Source organism: Athene noctua, chromosome 3 (genome assembly GCF_965140245.1).
Source record: "Athene noctua chromosome 3, bAthNoc1.hap1.1, whole genome shotgun sequence".
Taxonomy (NCBI): domain Eukaryota; kingdom Metazoa; phylum Chordata; class Aves; order Strigiformes; family Strigidae; genus Athene; species Athene noctua.
Genome location: NC_134039.1, coordinates 4,089,442 through 4,112,222, shown reverse-complemented (window position 1 = coordinate 4,112,222; position 22,781 = coordinate 4,089,442). Strand labels below are relative to the sequence as shown.

Genomic DNA, 22,781 nt, shown 5'->3' with positions numbered 1-22,781 from the left:
ATAAATGTTTATGGCCCATAATGAGAGTAGGGGTCAGTGCACCGCGTAAAAAGAAAAACCTTTGGACTTGAGTTTTCTCTATGCCATTCAATCTGGTTTTATTGAAAATAGTGACCTTAAATAAACATTTTGTGGTAGGAGAATATTTTTTTGTTGGGATAAAATAGAGCAATTAACAAATATCTGAAATTCCTGCCTCTGTTCTTCCTGCCTCCCCCCATTACTGAGCACTCGGTGAGGTGGTTTTTTTATTTAGGTTGTGCATAAAGATATGCTCTACCCTGGAGGTTGTTTTTCATTGAAGTAACTAATGTAAAGACCTCAAAGGAACCCTTACCAATTAGTTAAGCTCTTGATCTAACATAAAAATATTTATATTCTGGTGGGGAATGTTTACAGGAATTGAAATATTTGGTTTGGTTCTTAATTTTTAACAACGTACAAAACACTGAAATGTGGGTACTGAAGGTTTAACCCCACTCCCATCGTTGCATCTACTCTGCTGAGTTAAATAATATTTAAAGACAGGGATTGATTCATTCTCTTCCCATATTTTGAGAACTGGGATTTACATTGAGTCCTTTTCCTAGTCACAGTATTTTTACAATGTTTCTGCTTGCTCTGCAGAAACCATTCAGAGGCACTCCTGATTGTTGCTTGAATTAGCATTATTAAGGTGGTGGACATCAAGAGTCTTACTTAAATTCTATTCCACTATACCAATAGAAATCATTCATGTTCTGCTTTCCTAAAACACATGTTCTTCCCTACTGCTCTTAATCCAGTTTACTCCTACTTCAGATGTCTTTGTGATGGTTACCTTTCAAATGTTGCCTGTGAAGAAGATGATGCACTGCTTTTTATTTTGTGTCTCGGGTTTGTTTTCTTTCTTCAGAGAGTCATTCTAAACAGAAGGATTTCTGAAAAAACAGAAATGCCCACCTTTCTGTATTTCCAACCTCACACTGAAAATTGTAATAGCCTAGCAGAGAAACACTGTACTGGTTCTGAGCTGAAACCAAAAGCAGGAGTTCATCGACTCAGGTGGATGTGGTACATGTCCAGGAAGGACTAGCTAAACTTCAGAGTCCTGTAATGAAGGATCATAGACACAGTTTCACTGAACTCTCTTAAGAATCTTCTAATGCTGCAAGTCCAGAGTGTATTTTGCCAGCAAACCATGAAGGACAATTTTTTCTATCAGTCACTGAATTGCCACTTAGGCTGGATGTACTTGCGGTGTTCAATGCCACTGAGAACAATCAGTCTGGAAAACTTACATAATGTACCAGATTGTAAAGTGTACGGGTGCAAGGGGAATTAAATATGCTGGAAGCCTTTTGTGAGCTTCTACAGGGCACAAAACTGGTGTGATAAGCAGAAAGACATAAATCATTGATTTTCTATTCAGTGACGAATGAAGGTCACACATGCAGTGGACAGCGAATGAAGTCATAAGCTGTGAGTGAGTATGTAAAGAAAGAGCAAACAGAATGAGTTCAGTGAGATTGGGCAAAGGTCCTGGAGACAACATAGTGAGTGATTACCCAGGGGCGATTGCAAAAGGTATGTTTTTGCTGAAACTTTCTAAATCATTGTTTCCCCCGGCCTGTCCCTCACCTAACAGAGTGTGTGTACGTAATGGAAAACTTGCAAGGAGATTCCAAGGAGAAGGAAGCAAGTCAGGAACTCTTACACAGTCTTATTTATGCTGGCATTTTTCTTAAAAATGTTTGGAGTTGGAAGCCCATTTAAAGGAATCCTGGCATAAAAAATGCCGAGTATCTCTAGGGTACATTTACCATTGTGTTGTCTCTACTTGCTTAAAGCAAAGCTGAATGGAAGGAAAGCCCAGTGCTCTCACCCTGCTTTGTCACCAGAAGAACCATGCCTTGTGGAAGGAAATTAAGAGTATTCTCTTGTAGGTAGATCTGGTCATCTCTATCTCCAGAAGTGACCAGTGCTGTGAGATTGAGCTTTCTTCCCCTCTTCTGCAGTCTCATATGCCAAGTTGGAGAATATCCAGCGTGGACTGAAAGATGGCATCAGGGAGCTGGGATTTGTGCTGCCTCATCAATTCCTGTCTAACATCCTGACACCTCTTAACATTTGAATTTGGAGCTTAGTAACTTTTGATTGTGGCTTACTAAAGTTCTGAGTGGTCCCTATACGTAAGAGTGCCTCAAGAAGAAGAGCACACCTTCAAATGGTGGTCACTGATGAAAATAATCACACTTCTCTGCAAGTTGAAATAATTATAGTGGGAATGAGCTGTTAAATATCCTGCCAGCATTTAGAGAAGGAAGGATAGTTGCACGATGATGCCAGCTTTCCTGATGCTCTGGTTGATGCCGTTAGAAGCAAGTGTCTGTTGAAACAGGTGGAAATCTTGCCGAGGGAGTGCACGCTAATCCCCAAGTGGCCCTGTAACCCATGGAGTACAGCCAGTGTTGGTGGGGAGGAGATGAGAGTGAGGGGAGCTCAGCCCTGAATCACCCTCTCCAAAAGTCTCCCTCTTCATCAATTTTTAATGTGAGTGTAGAAAAACTAGTACCCTTGGCTACAGCCAGTCCTCTGCGAATATCCTCCCACCCTTTGTAATTAAAATGCTGTTCTGAGTGCTCGTTCAGTGCCATGATTGTTTTAAGCACTTGAAGAATGGGAGTAGGGTTTATTACTTTCATATGTGTATCCACTTGCTGTCTTTTGAGAGAGAGCAAAGTTTGACTAGTGTGGAACTCTCATAACATTTCTCAAACCCAAGAATAACTTGTTAAGTTTGCTTTTGTTTTGGATACCTCTGGATGCTTGTGAAACTTAATTGACTGAAATTATGATGAAGGTTTGTTTTGTGTTTCGTTTTTTTTTTTTTTTCTTTAAAGGCAGAAAGGGCAAGCGTGAGCGCCCAATGTGCTTGTCGTTAGTCTGACTTTTCGATATGCCACTTGGGTGGGAGGGGGGGACTTGACCCCATTTTCTACCCTCCTCCCCCCTCCCTCAATCTTGTTTGTTTAACCTGGCTATTAACCTTGTTCTACCAAAGGCAGAAACCCTCCAGGGCAAAGAACTTTTCCTTGCTACTGTGCTTGTAAAACACCTTGGCGCAACGGGGCCGCTTTCTGAACGCCGCCGTAATAAAAACCCCCCTTAGCTTTCCCAACCCGTGAAACCTTGAATCCGGTGGAAGGAGTCCCCGTGGGTGAGGAGAGGGGACGGGAAGGGGATGGCAGCCCTCCTGAGGGGGCTCTCCGGCCTGAGCTTATGTAACGGAAAATGGCAAACATCCCTGCGGAGCTGAGCTGGAATGCGTGAATTGTAATGGCCTGTGGAGGTCTGCAGCTCGTTTAAACAGAGTGGAAACATTGTAGATTCATAAAACTTGTGAGTCAGAAAGTTTACAACTTTCCTTCCTTACGGCAAGGGAAAAATCTATACTGCAGCTTTTAGATAAACATTTTAATGCTCGATGGGAATGCGACTGTGCAAGTGCTGTTAAGTCACAGCATTAAAGAGCCTCTGATCTGATTTGAGGCAAAGTGAACGTTAACCTTAGGGGTTTGTATATTTTGTCTTTGCTGTAGTGCTGTTTGATTTATTTTTTCAGCATAGATTTCAGTGATGCTGCATTACGTGCCTGGCACTAATCAGTATTTACAGTAACAAATTCTAAATTGCTATTAAAAGAGGAGGGTGGAGAGGAAAGCACTAAACATGAACGTACTCCACTGCGTAGCTTTGGTGAATACAGAAATTTGGAAAGGTTTACTCTAAGATTATAGGGTCTAAATATTGTCTTCTAGAGGTAGTTGCAAATTTTCCTGCTTTTTTAATTCTTCTTCTCCTTTAAAAAGGGATACCAATATAATATTTATTAGTATTTGGCTATATAAAATTTTGTGAATAATCAGTGCCATTAATGAAGATGCAAATTCTGGATTTAACGAAGGTGGTGGAATCTTCTGCCAAATCCACAAGCTTCAAAGTCTCCTTACAATCCTTTCCTAGCACACGCATGTAGTCTTTGTTTTTTTTGACTCATCACTTGGGTCTTAGATCTTTTCCACTCCCTGCTTTAAAATAATTGTGTTTGACGCCGAGTTAACACTGATGAACTGGCAGACAATTAGGTCTTGTGGGAAAAGGAGGGAAGTTGCTTCTAGTCTGTTTTCAAGAATTCATTGAAGAAAGCTAATTTCTCCCTTTGGCCTTTTCTGAATGGTCAGAATCCAAAGCGGGGGGAGGGGAAGGAGAAGCATCTGAGTTGACTAGAACTTAAGACACATGCTGAAGTTTGCTCTCTTAGCAGTGTGCATTGTCCTTGGGCTTTTCCAGCAGACTCCATGACCTGTGAAAACCAGACACGTTCACCAATTCTTTATTTCTCCATCAGGAGCACAAGGCAGGATCTTTCTGTGCATCCCGTGTGAAGCACGCAGAGCTGCAGGGCTAGCTGGATCTGTGGGGATGTTGTATAAAACACTCCATAGCTTCTTCTTAGCCTGAAGTTTTAGGGAAAACAAGCTCATAGGAATTGCCATGTCAACTGTCTCTCTGCTGTCACTCGCAAAAGATATTTAAGCTTGTTGGTCAGCCTCAAGAAGGTTTGTCAAAAGCAGCAATTAAATGGAAAAAAATAATAGAAGATTTTGTAAGCCCTATGGAAATGAGCACCGGCACAGTGCAGAGCCTCAAATCAGTGTCTTCCCTTGAAAAGTGGTTTCGGGTTGAGCTGAGCTGGCTGTGGATTTGCTGGTGTGACTGAGCTGCAACACACGAAGGGCCCTTGGGAGCTCAGGCTGCAATAGCCACCCGAGGATCCACCACGAGATGGGCACTGGTGGCAGTGGGGTTCTTCAGTTTCTACAGCCCCTTGAATTACTTGGTTAAAAAGCGTGTTTGCTTAGTGTGATAGTAGAAAGCTGGTCTTCTGATATTTAGAATCGGTCTCCATTAGTTGGAGAAGCTGGCCAGCACCTTCATCTCGGTTACCAACCTCTTCTCTAGTTGATTCTCTTCTCCCTTCCTCCTCGGCTTTGCTGCCACAGCCTCAAAACCAGTTGTTGGTGTTCTTTGAGCTTTAGCTGACAGGCTTATAGGAAACACATGAAGTGATGTGAACACCTATTTTGTCATCTTTCTTTAATTCCAAGTTATGTTTCATGACTGCTTTTACAAAGCCTGATTAGCAAGAGCAGCTATCTCTAGATGATTAAAGATAAAACTCCTGGTGCAGATCTCTGCAAACACTTGAGGGTGGAATTACAGAATTGGCTATTTCAACAGTCATTTTAAAAGCAACTTGAAAGAGATGTAAGGATTGCCTTGTGATTGATTGTTCTGTATGTTAGAAACACGTGCAAGTTGAGACATAGGATGAATGTATGAGGGAATATCTGTGCTGTACTCAACATGCGTGCAAAGGTAAGACTTATAAATAAGTGTGGATGGGGGAGATGTCACTGAAGGAGGCTGTTTAGCCTGTAACCATTGGTAATTACAGCCAGCCAACACCTGGTTACTTCAGTATGCCATGTAAGCATCGGTGAGCTGCTCAAGGTGAATTTTGAAAGCTGGTAGGAGGAGAAAATGACATTCTCCTCTTTTTTGAGCACCCTGCAGAAAAGAAAGGTGTTTGGGGAAGGTGGAGGGCGGGAGAGCCAAGTGGTTGCTGGGCTGGTGGAGAGGAGAAGTGTTGCAGGATGGATTCAGGCATTGATCTGCTCAGTAACAGCCAAAATTTCACCAGACCAGCTGTGATATCCTAAAGCCAAAGTGGAGTAACCTTTGTGGTGTGAGGAAGGGATGTGTGTTGATGTGAACGAAGAGCAACGCTTGCCTTTTGAAAACTGAATTTTTAGTAGATTGGTGTTTCTGCTTAACTTTTTTGCTCTTCCCCATGCCATATCACTCTCACAAGTACTTGGCCTTCTATAAGCAAAGTTCTTGTCGTTTTTAATTCAGAATTAGTAGGTTTCCTATGAAGTTGTCTAATTTTGATTGGTTACATCTCTGAGTGGTTTGACCCATTTGAAGGAAATAAAAAGACAGGGAGGAGGAGGAGAGACCAGCATAACATGGAACGACCATATGAAACATCCACCATTCCGCCCCCCCAGTTTTATGTCCTATTATGGTGTTAACTAGAATAGTTCTCTTTGAGTATTGGGTAAAACCAGTAAAATGTTACTTGCACTTCACAACTCTGCATTAAGTGTTCAAATCAAGATCTTGGGGCTTAACTGGCCTCTCACTTCCAAACCCCCATCGAGGTTTACAGAGCTGCTGTCCCCGCAGCTGTGGCCTGGCAGCACTGTGGAATGCTCCCGGTCCGCTTCTGTGGAACGTAACAGGGATGAGCTGATGTAAATGCTTGTGGTTCTCAGTAGTTTTTCCCCTGTATTAATTTAGAATTTGTCTCTGGTGCTGGTTAAACTGAGTAGTCATAAGGATCTGGAAGGATTCCACTCCCTCAATGAAAGGTAGCTCTTCCCAAATCAGGAACATTTCTCTGGCTAGCATTAGTTGCTGCCACTCGATCCCATCTTCTCCCCTCTCTCCCCTTCCTGCTGCTAGCAAACTTAGTTGGGAATTGTATTTCTATGAGGATTTACGCAGTGAATCTGTAAGAAAGAATAGTGGAATTTATAGTGGAATTTATAGTGGAATTTATAGTGGAATTTTGCTGAAAGTTTTTCATCCCTTCTGGGTTTGGCCCTATTTTTGTTTCCTGAATTGGCTGGGAAGGGAGCCGAAACTTCTGATACCAAGATTCCTTTAACGATCGCACCTTTATGATCACAATCGTAGTCAGGAAACAGTAGTGTCTTGATCAAAGGAAAGTCTGTAGTCACCACTTTGCAGAACCATAGCAACAGGGTAATTGAGTAGTTCCCTGGATCTTGCCAAATTTCTGCTAATAGATGTGGAGGCTTGTAAGCAAGGAACGCAGGCTTTACTGTAAAGACGTAGGAAGTGCTGGGTTGTCTGCCACACACACGAAGGCTTAGGCTGCAAAACCACCGACAGCTTTTGGTGCCTTAACTTGGTTTTGTAGAAACTCTCGTGTGAGTCGCAGCCACAAGAAGTGAAGAGAACAAGTCAGCACTGGAACGCCGTACGGTGCGGCCGTTGGTTAAACCTGCTGCAGCTGGGGGGTGCTTGGCCATTCGGTTAAAACTGAAATAATTTCACCAGTCTGTTTTAACAAGCTACCTAAGCAAGAGCTGAGTTACCTTGGGACAGTTACAGGACTTTGCAGTCTTCTGATGGATCATCTAAAATCAGAGCAGAATTTTCATTAATTCATATTCGTCTCAGAAACGTAAGGGACAACCAGCTGAACATCACCATTTACCACCACTACTTTGATATCCTTTGCTTTCATGTTGGAAAATATGTTGGATGATAAAGTCTGAAATCACTTCTGTCTCACAGTGCTTGAATTTGATCCCGTAATGATGACAGTCATCATCCCCAAAGATTTTTTTTTCCTTCAGACTTGGGTAGGGCCTATTACTCAAGAAAGACAGACTTCAGAGTACTGTTAGCTACTTGCTACCAACTAAAAGATAAAATGACTTATATATGTGCAGTCATGATAGAAGCAATTATCTATTTAAAACTGAAGAAGGAGGTGCATTGTGCTGCTTATCAAGGTGTTCAGATGTGATGGAACTACTGCGTGAGTGGTGATGGAAGAGTCTTCCATTCAATTCATCGATACCAGAAAAAGTAGAATGAAAAACTTCAAAAGCCTCCAAGTGGGCAGGGGAGATCTTTTTAACCACAAGTAAAATTTTATAGATATATTTATTATACATAAATACAATATACTCAGTTTCCTCCTTCCTCAGTCTGTAACATTCAAATAGACAAGAAGTGATTTCATTCTGTTGAATGTCAAGAGCTGTTTCAGCTCAGCTTCACCATCAAGGATACAGAAGACCCGTATGGTTTATAGCTATTTAGGAGAGAATATTTTGGAGTTATTTGTCAGTCATCCATTTCTAGGGCCCAGTTATATTTATCAAAGACTTCAGCGAAATTTTATTAACCCACTAGCTCTGTTAATGACCTGTAGACCTTTCCCCCCCCCCACCGAGTTTCAACATGCTCTTGTGATTGATTTATTATTTGCAGAGACTGGAGTAGTGGTGGGAGAAAGGGTGTTACTTAGAAACTAGCTCCAGAAGAAAAGTGTATTTCCTTTTATTAAAACAAACTACACAGTGCTGCCAATAGCCCTATTCCAACTGAGGTAGGTAAGGAGCTTTAAGGATGAAATTTGCCTTGATGCAAAGGTCATCCTCAGATTATGGAATTTGAAACTAAACCTGTTTTGTCTGTCTTTTAAAGCTCAATTTTCTATTCTGCATTTCCACCTCTAGAATAAATTCATCTTGCAAATGTTTAAAGTTTGGGGTTTGGATGGTCTGCTTCATAGTGATAGAACACCAGGGAATGGCTTTAAACTCCAACAGAGGAGGTTCAACTGGGAATTAGGGACAAATGTTTCCCAGCAAGAGTGGTCCGAGAGTGGAACAGGCTGCCCAGGGAGGGGGCAGTCCCCATCCCTGGGGGGGTTTCAGGGCCGTTGGGATGAGCTGGGGGGGGATGTGGGGTAGGGGAGAACTTTGTAGAGTCGGGCTGAGGGTTGGACTCGATGATCCCGAGGGGCTTTTCCAACCCGAATGATTCTGGGATTCTGTGTTATTTAGACCATCAGTGTACAGGTGGTCTGAGTGCTTAAAGCTCTTCTCTCATAAGAGGCTTCTCTTGTAGACGGTGTGTAGACTTCAGCTTTGGGGACTCAGGGGGCCATAACCTGTGTTAGAAATGTGAAATAAATACCTTTTTTTTTTCTACGCATCTTTAGGTGCTGTTATTTTTTTAATATACCTATGCATTTTAAAAAATAGATATGTTTTGTAAGTTAATGCAAGCAAATAGTGATGAGTGCAGTTCCTTAGAACAGAAGTTGGTCTCCTAATGACACGAGAGCTCAGTGATCATGCATGTGGATGCTGTCATTCCAGACTATCTCTGTTGGACTAGAAGATTTTGGTAGTTTAGCGGGATGCATACACCAGTGTGTTTTGTTGGTATGGGGTTTGTTTGTGTGTTTGTTTTTTTTTAAAGCAGTTATCAACACACACTGATATAGAAGGTGTTTCTCCTTTTGTGAGTGCCATAAATCAAAGCCAGATCTGTTGAAAAGTTACAAACTTTTTGAAATGCTTACAGAAGATGCCAAGGAAGGTAGATTAATATTTGAAACATATCATGGATTTCACTCTTTTTCAAGTCAGTTCACTACTGATACTAATGCCAGGTTAAAATATTTCCAAAGGAAAGGAGGGCTGACTTGGCAGCATGTGTAAAGATAGGTCATATAATGTTAGACTTAGCCCGTTTGAGAGTTTTGTGGTTGTAATTCATGAGGTAAAGATACTGAAGCAACACGTTACTAGGAAAGCGTGAGTAGAGAAAAGGAACATGACTTTGAAAGGATGAATGTCCCAGAGGAAGTGTTGAAACATCTAATCTTGAATCACTTCAAATTTGCCTTGACAGTGCCCTAGAATAAAAATAAAATAAAATAAAATATTGCTCCTTACACTTATGAAGACAGAGCATGGGTTCCATCTCCCAAAATCTCAGGTTTTTTTACATATTACCTTCTTGCTTAATTTCTTGTTCATACACAATTTATATCAATCTGTAAGTAGTTGGGAAAATTCTTTTTTTTTGTTGTTGTTGAACTTTGCTCATGTAGCCTTTTGCAAAGAAAGCACAGATGTAAAAACCTTTTCTTTGCTTGTGCTGCTTCTTTGTAAGGAAGAAGAGTCACTTCTCTATTTCCAGCTGTGTCAGAGAGAGGATCCAGAAAGCAGCCAACAAGCTTCCCAAGAAATAAAGAAGCAAATGAAACCAAAGACTGATATTTGATTTCCCTTTCTTCCCCCAACATCTCAAGGATCTGCTGGGCACCGTATTTTACATAAAATTTAATCTGAGAGACATATAATGCCTGTAAATTGAAGGATTGCTTCCTGTGACAGAGGGGGAAACATTATGCCATACAGAAGAATATTTAGCAAGTATGCGAGAGAATTGTTTTGCAAACTCCTTCTGTCATTTGATTGATAACATTGATCCGCGCTTCTGAACGGGGAGGTTGTAAAGCAAGGAGGAGGAATCCCAGCTAATAGGAATAGAAAATGTCAGAGACAAACTTTTACTGTCTCCTTAGCCTAGGTCCTTCAGTTTAGAGGTGTAGCTCTGCGATGGGCTTAGCTTAGCCTCTGTCTGTCCCATACAGTCTCACCCTCATGTTCTCATGATGTGCATTGTCATGGATGTCCAAAAGCCATTATCTGACAAAATAGACAAGTGATTTTATTTATTTATTTATTTATTTATTTTCCTTTTGGTAAGTCAGGAGATTGAACAGGAATTGATGTTCATAAAACTTTTGTTCTGAAATCTGCTTGCTGGCTTTTTTGTTTATCAGATAAAGTGGGCTGTTACACACATGGCTATTGCCTTGCCTTGATTTTTTTCTTCTACATTTACTACAGGTACAGATTTTAAAAGCTAGAAAATAGGCATAATTCAGGCAATGGTAATGCAAGCCTTGACAAAACATTACATTCTCTTATTCTTGAATAATTTTAATTTACATCTTCAAACTGTAATAATAGTGAACATAGCATTTGGCAGATTTAACACATTAATACTTCACTTCCTTGATGATAAAAAGGTGCCTCGTTCTGAACAGGTTATAATTACTCTTCCTTCAATTAAAATTCCACTTGTCTCTGTGCTTTAGTCTGAGGGAATAGCTGGGGTTTCACTGTGGTTTGTGACTTTCACCCTTACTGGTTGGCTTTTAAATGGTGAAAACAGTCAAGAAGAGCCTATAACATACTGATTCAAGCTGCTGCCTCTGCTTCTTCAGACTACTTTGCAAAGACTAGTTAGGAAGTATGAGAATGAGCTGAGCTTGGGGTTTAGCTAGGCTCAGAAAAAGCTAGCTACCTTTTCTGAGAATGTGTTTAGTCAAAGTATCATTTTGGTGCTGGAAGTTTCTTCAGTTTTGTTTTCTAACTTTGAGTAAGGCCAGTTGGACCACAGCTGGTAGCACAGATTTATAATGCAGCCCTTGTGATGGGAGGGAAGCAGAGAACTAGGCAAGCAAGAAAAAGAAATGGGAGCTTGAGCTGTTGTATGTATTTGTGTCTAGAGCAGTTTCAGCCCTGATTTTTATTCCCTTCAGGTTCCATAGCAGCTGCAACGTGCTGATGGTGAAAGAGCATTTTTGATGGCAACTGGGATTTTGGGTGGATTTAAATGTTATCAGTGTAATGCAGTGTTGGAAAATGGTAATGAAAATGTTCCAGAGCCATAATGTGGATAGGGCCTAATAACTGGTGCAGATGAAGAACCAGACAGCAGTACAGGGAGTAGAGACTCGTGGGGATTTGCTCGGGGAGTCTGTGGCTGGGTGAAGTCTTCCTTCTGCCTCACCTCACCCACTTGAGATGTCTTGGTGTGGTTTTGAAAGACAAAACCTCTTCCAGGGTGTTGGATGAAATATATTAATTATGGAGCAGCATAGAAAATAATAATATAGGATTTTAAAAGCAAACATTAATAACCACATATTGATTTTACCAAATTGAGTAAACATTACTTTTCCTTAATGAAATCTAACTATAGACCTAGTACAGGAGAAGGAGGGGGTTAGAAAACAGCTTGCTGGGGCAGAGAGGAAAAGGTGTGTGTGCTTTTGGTGTGGTGGGCGTTGTGGCTGGTTATTTAAAGTCTCATTTCCACGTATCATTAAGAGTGGGAAGAAGTGTCAAAAACTTATGAGGAATGGAGAGAGAGAGAGAGAGAGAGAAATAAATGTTCCAGACAGAGTGGGAATACGCAGCCAGGCCTTGCCTGCTTGATGGATGGTTCCACATAGTCATGCTGCCTCTGGAAGAGGCACACGTGTGGGTCCTCTGTTAAGGTTTTCCTCCTGCCCCTTAACTCCTCCCAGTCTCCTTCAACAAGTGCTGCTTTCCAGGAGCTGGTATGGTCACCGATGCCTACAACGCTGCATGTAAATTAAATACATACTGTTCTTCTCACAGGTGGATTTGCTGAGTTCTCCAGCTCTTTCCCAGGTCTCTGTGAAGGAAAATCCACGCTTATCCCTACTTGCATTTCTCAACCCTGCCTACCTGTCTCCAACATTGGCCCAACCAGAATCCTGCCTCATCTCTATCTTGGGTGTCAGCGGGATGTCCTCAACAAGGTGAGCGTGCTGGGTGTCGTGTGGCTTGTTTGGACGAGTATATAATCTCCATCTGTCTTTGCCCATGCTCCTGTCTTGCTGCATCATGCTATAAAACATCTGAAGTAGGTATCGATAATAGTTGTCTGTGCATAAGGCATGGAAGGCTATGTGAGAACTAAAGATACACACACCAGATAATTAATCCACGTGCCACATAATAGGAAACTCAGTCTCCTTTCTCCTTCATCTGGGAGAAGATGATAACAGTACCCTCCTTGCTAACCTATCAACCAACACCAAACTATCAAATCTGCCATTACAGCAGGTCAGGTACTTGTGATTATATTAATGGTTACGGTAGGACAAAGGAATATTGTCTGATTTTTAGTACTTCCTTCAAGTGCTGGAAAAAACAGCATTTAAATACCATGAATTGTATAATGAGGGACTACTGCGAGCAAACCTTTGTACACTGAGTCAAATGTTCAGACCTGGACGATCAGTGGGGTTATTAAAAATGAGTTTTTGTGGTAGCAGTGCACTATGACACTTCTACTCTTCCTAAATACATATGCATTTAATAATATCTGTTCCTAAAGAATAGCCCAGGATGTTCTGGTATACTTAAAATAGACAGCAATGTTGTCAGATATCACACTTGCAGGGTGCTGGATGAGCAGATGTCTAAAAGAGCTTCTCTCAAGTTGCTACAGGCCCATATTTCTATGTATATCCACAGATGTTTGCCTCGAGACCAACTCAGTGGCTTGCAGTCTGCATCTTGGGTCCCTTCACAAGGGAATTTTTATTACTTCTGCCACATGTGCTCTCTTGCCTCCCATATTATCTGACAGTCTTATTCATGAGTTGAATCTCCAACAGCCTTCGTAAGCTGGCATTAAATTTGTGGATGGGGAGAGGAGAGGAGTGCTTTGCCCTAGTATATTGCCTTAATCATGTGCAAGACTTACGTGTATGGTTTTTTATCCATGTATAAAGCCTAAGGCAGAACTTAGCCTAATAGTCCTGTAATTGTGTCAAATTCATATACTTTGAGCATTACATATTTTTCACTGGTTTCTACTTCTACTCCATCCCAGTCTGGCCACTAATAGGATATTTCTAGATTTTGCACAGTTGTTTTAAGAGGATTTTTGACACACAAGCAATCATGTAGAAAGTAATTGTGCTTTAATAGAGCACACAGAAAAATCTTCTCTATGGAGGATGGTGAGCAGTCGTCGTATTTACTTTGTCCTTTAAAATCTTCTGTGTCTTCACTGCCAGGTAGCAACTCAGCAATTCAAACTTGATTAAGTTTTGATGGATGTCAAAGCAGTTTATTACTATTCCCACCACAGAAGTAATTTGTGGTCTCCAGACAAAAGACAGCAGGAATTTTTTAAAAAAAAAAGAAAAAAATTCCTTTGCTTTAAATGGTAGAGTATTAGAAAGATGTTTTTATGCTGTTTGTTTCAATATGGGAATGGCAAGTGCTATCCTAGGTCACAGTGGGAGTGAGGGAGCAACTTGTTCTCCTCCAGGGATGTGCTACTTTGTTTGGGATGCAACTGGAACTCCTGTGCTGTGGCTCTTAAGTGGTGAATAATACCAGAGGGATGAAAGAGGCTGTTCCCTTTCCTTGCAGTAAATTGGTGCCTATGAATAGGCGTTGGGCACAGGCACACTATGTGCCTCACCAGGAAAGGAATCCAAGTGGTAGCGGCCGTCAGGAATTTCATTACGGGGCTGGAGGAAGCTGAAACTACTGCTGCTGAGCCCTGAGCCTGGCAGAGCTTGTCTACAGGAATTGTTGAGACCTGGTGGTGGCTCTCTTGCCTATTAATCTGCAATCTTGATATTGTATTTCATGTGTCGAAGGAAGCCCTGCAGCTGCAGCTACTTCAGAATCAATGTCAGCCCCCCCTAGGAGTTGGTCAGGTTTGTTGCTTCCTCACATATCCTTGGGAGTTACGACTGAGGATTACTGTGTTTCTCATTTTGTATGCAGAACCACAAAACCAACAGCATACAATCCACAGTAAGCTCTTGCTGCCTGGTGTCATCCTTAACGATCTTTGGGAAGTTCTTCCATCGATGCTTAAAACACCTCTTAGATTTCTTACCCATTTTAGGACAAAGACACATCTTACGATTTCAGATCCACTTGTCTTTTTGTACCTTTTTCCTCTTTGAACAAACGCAGGCATTTATTCCGAGCATGTCACTTGTTCTCTGCACTGAAGTAGACCTTGGTGTCGGTCACTTATTTTCCCTCAGTTTCACTGAGGGCTTGTGGAGAATTCAGAATGGCTTCCATCTTTACCACTGGTACTTTATTAACCTAAAGAAGCTGTGAGAACAAATTACAATTTCTAATCTCTTAGAATCCACTCAGCATTTTTCCCAACAATTGGCAACTCCCAGTTTCCCTGATTGAATCAGTTTTTCGATTCAGCTAAAAGTCAGCCTGACGTTCACTAGGCATCAGCGCGTTACAAACACGAACAGGGGATCTCTGCTGCTCTCCTTCCAACGTGCTTCGCTTCTGGGGAAGCCTGGGTCCTGCACAGGGGTATTGGGGAGAGCAAGGAGGATGCCTCTTACTACACCAAGCGCCCAGCAATACCAGTACGTGGTGGGAAGCTGGAAAGTGAAGAATGTTCAGAAGGGGGAGTGGGCAAGAAATAAAACCCAGGGATACGTAGCAAAGCTCTGCCTGTTAGGACAGTCCAGGGGCTGCTGAGGGGTTAAGTTTGCCTGCTCTGGTTTAATGGCCTTGCTGGTTTGTTGGCTACTGGGGACAAGAAGTCAACTTTCTGTTAAGATTAGAATAGTGCGTTTTTTTAAATTCAAGTCCAGATTTTTTAAAAATAATTTTCTGAAAAATTCTAGTAAGATTCCCCAAACTATTAAGATGTAGTTGTATACCTTGACCTTATTTTTGCCTTCAGATTTTATCTGTGGGTTCCCATGATTCCTTCCATTGACCAGACATACCGATTTCTCTAAAATCATAATGTCTCAAAAATATCTGCAAGAAGAACTCTTAATCTTTACTACTCTTCAACCTGATGATTTAAAGATGTGAATTTTCAGCATGTTTTATCAAGATGAGCTTACCTTTTCAGGATCTGTATAAGCTTCTCTCTGAGGGCAGCAGTAGGGAAATGCTTGTCTTGGTGCAGGACAATCTGTGTTCATGACCTTTTAAGAATACTAAAGCTATTTATTTTCCATTTATACCTCCGCTGGTAATGCTTTATTTATGAAAGATACACAAACCCAAATGCTTGGTTTGTGTTCTTTAGCAAAATGAATGATTACTTCAGAAAAGTCTTAGGAGATTTTTTTATCTTTTTGCTCTACAGGTTTCTTTCTAAATGCTTAATTCTGAAAACATAATAGTTTTTTTGCACTGTTGAAATACTAAAAACCTCATAAAAGGTCTTCATAAAAGTTCTGACAGAAAAGTTTGTTTCAGTTTTCGGGTCTCGGTGTGATATATTGGTGGCATTGCAAGAGGGTACTTACTTTTACAGAGGATCTTTGTTGCTTTTTGTGGAAGAGAAGCAAACTAAATTCCAAGCTACATGGGAGTGACAGTGTCCTTTCTGAAAGTTTGTGTTACAGAAAAAAATCCGTGTTGTTGTTACAGGCCTGAATGAGTCTCCTAATTCTATCTCATGTTTTATACCAGCATTTAAACTGTAAAACTTTCTGCTTTGCGACTTACGTAACAATTCTTTTCCTCCAGACCTGGATTTTATTTCTTGGAACAAAATAACATTTGAGGGTGCCATTAATTTTCAGATTAAACAAGTCATAAAATGTAAATAAGCTGACAAAAGAGCATTTACCTCCTTTTCAGAAAGTTGTTAGTATTAGGATTTCTGGATCTTCCTCTGATCGTAATTCACTTCTTCCTCTTGGGTGCCTTACAATGAAGGCACTGTTAGTTATTATATTGGAGCCTGTTGCACAAGGAATGACTGATACTGTAGAAGAGGAGGAAGCAGAACTTCTTGCTGTAGCCTTAGTCTCAAAGACAAGCGCTAACACATTTTTGGGTGTTTTTTGGCTCGAAGGTTTCAGACTTGGCATCTGCAGCCTTCTCATTCCCATTTGAATAATCAATTCCACATCAAAAAACTTACATAACTGTGGAATCGTGATGGTCAGACTGTGCGCTTAAGCTTTAAAAGAAATAATAAAGTTTTCTATTCTTTTAAATTCACCAGCCCCCCCTTAGCTCTATCCTGAACAAACATGCACCATGGCAGTCCATTCCTTAGCGAAACCTTCATCACCTCCCTCCTTTCTACACGATAATGTTGATGACCCTGCATGTCTTTTTTTTTTTTTGTACCTGCTACTTTGGTTGTTCCTTGCTCACCTTCAGGCAGCGACAACAGTAGCTGAGCTGGTCTGGGGGCAGGATTCCAACGTAGTGATCCTCAAGCAAGATGCTTATTTTACAGAAGCTGAAGAGCTTAGGATCCTCGGAGGGGAAAGCCATGTACCCAGGACAGCGAGGCAGAGGTGCTGGGGATGGGGCAGCTCCCTTGCACACCCCCTTGCAGTCTGGCAGTAGCAAGTCCCCTGTGCCAAGAACCCGATTCCCAATACCTTCCCTCTCTGGATCATTCCAAATATTCCCCTACAGTGCTCCTGCTTCTAAACTTTTAGGCCTGTTGGTGTGTGAGAGCTAAATCTAGTAAAGGAAGGTGCGAGGGAGCCGGCTGTGAAAGGCACGAAGGGCTGGTTGAGTTGGGGAGATGTGAAGGAAGGGAGAGGGGGAGTCAGTGACATTGAAACCTGTTGTCATTGATGAGAAGCTGAGCTTCGCTGGGAGTGTCCCCTAGGAAACCAGCAGGGTAAGAAGCAGTAATGCTGAAAACTTATTTTAACACACCCAGCTTTTTTTTTTTTTTTTTTTTTCCACCATTGCTGCAAATTATCTTTCTGATGATTTGATCATCCCCCGTTCCCCTTGGACAGGCGTGTTTATGTTATAATGTCTGTTCATTAGTTTAAGGTGCCTCCACCTTCAGGCACCTCTGAATGTGCTGATCTGAGGGACTTTGGGTGAAAGGTTGGAGGAGCTGCTCATTTTGCTCCAGGGAACAAAACTCAGCTCGCTAGCAGAAATTCATGTAAATTCTCAGTTTATAACCATTACTGGCTGGACTTCACGTGCTTTCCTCTGCAAACAACTGATGTGGATTCCCTTCTCCCCTGCAGCCCTTTGTTCTCACTGAACATTTCATTTCTGCATGTGTATACCTGTGTGTGTGTGTCCATCCCTCTGCACACACACCGTACCACGCGTGTACTCAACAGCACGTGTCACTTAAACTGCTCTGACTTGAACAAGGTAGAGTTCTGGCTCTTCAGTTAAATAGCCACATCCCCGTTTCTCCTCGCCAAAACATCTTTATGCTTGCAGGGAAAAAAAAAAAAAAAAATGGGGAAGAAGTGACCGTTTGGCTTCATGACTGTATTTTCATACTGGTAGACCTCTGGTTTAAATCTGCAGTGTAAGAATTAATTCTTGCCACTGTTCCCATTGATTGACATAACTTTTTAAATATAATTGCTGTAAAAGCAACAGGATTAAAATCAGATTTTTTTGGCTTTTTTTTTCCTGTTTTAATTTCAGACATTAGTTTCCACAGAAATCTGGCCAAAAGCTCCCCAGTGTTTGTAACTACTGTCCAAGCATAGTATTGAATGTCACTTACTGCCAAATCGTATCTGAACCAGGGCAGTTGTTTGATCAGTATTACTCCAACCTGCTTAATCAGTTTTCTGTGTCAAGATGCTTCTTTGCAGGAGGCTGGATGGGTTTGGTAGAACCATCTAATTCCTGTTCCACATGTTTTGGCACCAAGCTGCCTCCTGCATCAAATACCGCCTTGCACAATACAAAGAATATGGCAAGGTGCAGAAAAGAGGTGTGTCTATTTGCAGTCATGAAGATTGACTTATTTAAAAAGCCCAGTTGACTCATACTTTGAGTTTCTTTGCTTGTTGCTGTGATAATCTCTGAGGTGCAAGAGGACTCAAGACTGAAAATGAGCAACTAAATCATGAACCACCAAGCAGAAGTTTTATAAAGTTAGTGCTGTGTGAAAATGATCTAATTCAAGGTCTTCAGCTCTTCGTCAGCTCTTTCTCTGAAGGTTTTGAGGGAGTTTTGCACATTGCCTTAGAAACGAGGAAGTCCTGGGACACTTTAAGAGGTGATTGCAGGAGCAAGTGTGTTTCATTTTGTGTTTCTCGCCAATGTCTGCGATGGAGCAACCTCAGCTTTAGATACGTGATCCAGAACACACGTACTGGGGTCAGCAAACTACATGTGGGAAGTGTTTGGTTAGGTCTTCAGCTCTCACGGTGAAAACTTAAACCAAAGCAGCAAAACATTCATTCTCTTGGAGGTGATGCCTCATAGTAGCAGAAGGTATCCTGCTGGTTTTTTCTGTTGTTAACTTTGTTTTTACAGGCTTTGCAGTTCATATGTTGTTTGGACACACTGGATTTCTTGTTAAAAGTTGTCTGAAGAATTAAAAGCTGATCACTTGTCTTTTCCACAAAAGAATGCCCCTAGAGCAGATCCAACACAAATTTCAGTTCGGTTTTCAGCTTTGTAATGTGCCAAAGGTACCATTTGACTTCTCTAGGCTTAATCTTTCTCTTTTTTCCTAGGAGCTGATGCAGCAGAATGATATTGGCTACGTACTGAACGCCAGCAATACTTGTCCAAAGCCTGATTTTATTCCAGAATCCCATTTCCTGAGAGTGCCTGTGAACGACAGCTTTTGTGAGAAAATTTTGCCTTGGTTGGATAAATCAGTCGATTTTATAGGTGAGAAGAAAATTTTAAATTCTCTCTCTGAAACAGTTTCTGGATTCCTTTGTGTGTCTGCCTTGCTGTTTTGGCTGGAGAAAGAGCCGAGTGCTTTCTGGGTGGTATGAAAATACCCTAAGGATCTACATACACGATCACCATCACTTTATAAGCAGAGAGGCAAAACAGCATAGGGAGATTCTGCCACTGCATGTTCCAGTGCTTACGGAACAAAGACGCTTTTAAAGAGCCCAATTCTGCTTTCTGGCAACCTGGTAGGTGCCTGATGTGTGTCTGCAGAGAGCGAATGAGAAAATTGGACGTACGGATCCTGTCTTTGGCGTTGAGAAGCGAGCTAGCCAAAACTGAACTGGCCAAAATTGTTCCATCATGAATGCTTGCTTTTTACAGTGCATATAAAATTAGAAACAATCACCTTTCCCAGACTTCTAAATAGGGTTGTTTATGTGCACATTAAAACGCTGTAACTGCAGTATGTTTCCTGTGTAGTTGCCTGCTTTTTCTGTACTCGGTGCTATACAGTGCTGGAGAAAAGAAGTGATTTTTGTTTAAAGCTTCCACGAGATTTGCAGTTAGCAGTTCATTTGGAAGTTCTGAACAATTTTAAATAACGTTGCTTTCTTTGCAAACTTTTCATGGGGGTGGTAATGCTGCCGAGTTTGACACTTGCCAATTTCTTTGCTACGTAGAAAAAGCAAAAGCATCAAATGGCCGTGTGTTAGTGCACTGTTTAGCTGGAATATCTCGCTCTGCCACAATCGCTATTGCATATATCATGAAGAGAATGGATATGTCCTTAGATGAAGCTTACAGGTAAGGAGAAAATTTCCCTTCCTACTAATTCTTGTGCCTGTTGGCTTGTTTTTAAGGTGAATATTTCAGGTTTTATGACCAAGCAAGCATGTTACTTTACCTGGTGGCTCACTGGCCTCTGCATTGTCTTGCTTTTAAATGAAGGCTTCCTCCATAAACAATTTAATGGTGGTGTGTGGGCATCACACAGCTAATATTAATTACCCACCTGCCAAATGCTGCTGTTGGTCTTTGCTCCGAGTCGGCAAATACACGGAATTTAAACTGCTTATTAAACGTGTGTGTACGTACACCAATATACAGACACAGCCGTAGCCTGCACAGAACAGTATCTTGGAATTCAGAGAGGGAATGGAATGGACAGGGTTAAAGAAAAACTGAGGATATTTATAACCACGCTCACGACAAACGCTGGGCTGGGGCTGCTGAGGCTGGTTGGTATTCGTTAATGCTCTCAAAGAACTGCCTGCAGGTGAAATGTCTAGGAATTAAGAAAGCTTCTTTGTTGCTGTTAAAGTCAACCAAAAACTCTGGGGGGAAAAGTATTTTGAAGTATCAGCTCTTTGTGGCATTAGGGAATTTTTGTGGAGACCCCCTTCCCCCTCACCCCACCCCACCCCGCACTTTTTAACCTTTCAAATCCCGTGTTTCCTACACTGGGGATTGTGAACGCTTTACTACATTCCAGGTGGCTTGGTTTCAGTTCACCACGACTTCTGTATTTCATTTAACAAACCACTTTGTTGTTTTGTACGGAGAATTAGGGGTTTCTTTTCCGGTGGGCTCAGTGGCACAGCTGATGCGTCGCCGTAACACATGTTGTGCAGCAGCACTTCGAAGTGTGTGTGTGTGTGGGGAGTATCTTCCAAATCACTGTGTGTTTGCCACCACCACCTCTAAAACACTGAGGAGGACAGAAGGAGGAACGTTTGATTATTCCCTTGCGGAGCGTGATTTCTGTGGGGCGTTTTTCTTTTAAGCCAAGGAACATAATTATGTATGTAGTGACAAAAGCGCACCTAAGAGGTGCCTGAACTACCTCTAAAATCGCCTTTAGAGCATTTCCACCGTTTCTTACTTGGTGGTGTGCAGTAATTTCAACATGTACAGTGAAACAGGTTTGGTTAAGAGGTGTAGCTGAAAACTCAGTCACAGGAATATAGAGAGTATGGATGAATTGGTGGATGAGGCTGGGCACTGTGCAAGGTATGAGCGTGAGTGACTGGAAAGTCCTGTCTGGTCTCAAGCTTTTGTGGTCTGGAGGTTAGAGCTGTAGGGTACTAAACACTTCTAAAATGCAGACGCCTCAGGGAACTTCTAAAGCGCTGCTTCTAAATTCCTCCGTGAAGTCTCTGCATTAAAATCAAGTTTATTTCTTAACCAGAAGCGTGAATTGAGTGTGCAGGATTCATCATCCTAGACCTTTCTCTCTTTGCACTGTAGATACTGAACAACTACTGTGAAATTTAGATTAGATTTTGCTGTATTTCCTTTGATATGGCTTAGCGAGAACCATCTGCAGCACATTTCCCTCATTGGTTTGGGATCCCTTGTTGGCAAAGCTTGAAAGAAAAATACTTTACTCTTGAGTTAATGAAAGTCATTAGATAAAATGTTTGTCTGACACTCTTACAAAAATGAAAAGGTGACACTGTTACTTGAAGTGAAAGATCTGAAGAAATAAATGTTTTTAATCTTTTCTTTTGTACAACAGACCATACAAGGGGAAATAAACATCAAATTAAATGTTATGCATGTTTTCCAATTGGAAAAAAGAGCGTGCATTTTGAAATCAAAAAGTTTGCAAAGCCTTAAAACTTGTCAGGGGGAATCCAGCAGACTTTCTTGTACCCGTTTTCATTTTTTTAAAAAGCCAGTTTTAAATTTGGGACCGCCCAATATTTTGGAGCGAGATGAGAAGAAAGCAGAAGGAACAGAGTTTTGGATGTGGAGAGGCTACCAGACCACAGGCCAGAAACTGCAATGTAGACCAGAAGGAACTTGTTTTAAATAACGAACCCAATAACAAGTACAACTAGCTTTGACTGGAAAAAAATGGACGAAGACCATATGAATTCTTGTGAGCGAGTTCCTTAGGCTGGAATAAAAGCCCCCAGATTAAATGCTAAGAGATCAAGCTAAAGTATCTCTCCTGAGGAGACTTACTAGTTTTCTCCATTTGACAGTGTTGCCCTTCATGGTGGAAGCTTCCTCTACCAGTCTGTGCAACCTGTCACTCCAGGTCATCACATCAGCAACTTTTTTTTTTTTTTTTAAATGCAAGTTTTGTTTGATAGTTTTGATGTGCTCGCCTGCATTTGTGCTAGTGTATACACATACACACAAGCGCACCTTTGAATTTTTCTCACGCCGTTTTTAAGGACTGCACACTCAGCTTCTGTACGCATCCCCAGAGAGATTTTATTTTTAATGCTATTTAATTTTCCCAGTGATACCATATATGTGTGTTTGTACTAGATTTAGCTCCTCAGGGTTTCTTCCCTCGTTAATTCCCTTGTCGTCTGGTTCAATTGTAGTTCCAGGAATGTTGTCTAAAAAAACCAAAACAAGAGGAGGACTGACATTTGCTGTATAAGGTCAGGATGTATCAGAGCTTTGTCTTGCCTCCTGACAAAGATAGAGGGTAGGAAGTGCTCACTGCAGTAACAGCAGCAAGAGGGAGGTGAAAGGAACAGGGGGATTTCATCCCTGTGAAGGGTGGGGAGGGTGGTCTGCTTTCTGCAGCGCTGGGAGCGCTGGGCTGGAGCTCTGAGGCTGCTCTTGCAGCACTTGAGGAACCCTTAGCTC

General features: G+C 41.6%; 2 protein-coding genes across 4 annotated transcripts in view; one reads left to right on the top strand and one right to left on the bottom strand.

Moving 5' to 3' along the window:
- The window catches only part of DUSP16 (dual specificity phosphatase 16), a 67,684-nt gene that overhangs the window by 40,535 nt on the left and 4,368 nt on the right, over positions 1 to 22,781 (top strand). For all 3 annotated transcript variants that reach the window (XM_074901802.1, XM_074901803.1, XM_074901804.1), the window contains exons 5-7: positions 12,144 to 12,307; positions 18,998 to 19,157; positions 19,850 to 19,973. In XM_074901802.1, coding sequence (XP_074757903.1) covers positions 12,144 to 12,307; positions 18,998 to 19,157; positions 19,850 to 19,973 — 448 coding nt within the window. The remainder of the gene's footprint in view (positions 1 to 12,143; positions 12,308 to 18,997; positions 19,158 to 19,849; positions 19,974 to 22,781) is intronic.
- BORCS5 (BLOC-1 related complex subunit 5) overlaps positions 21,451 to 22,781 on the bottom strand; it is an 81,019-nt gene continuing 79,688 nt past the window's right edge. Inside the window, exon 7 of the transcript XR_012633366.1 lies at positions 21,451 to 22,525. The gene's annotated coding sequence lies outside the window, so the exon portion shown is untranslated. The remainder of the gene's footprint in view (positions 22,526 to 22,781) is intronic.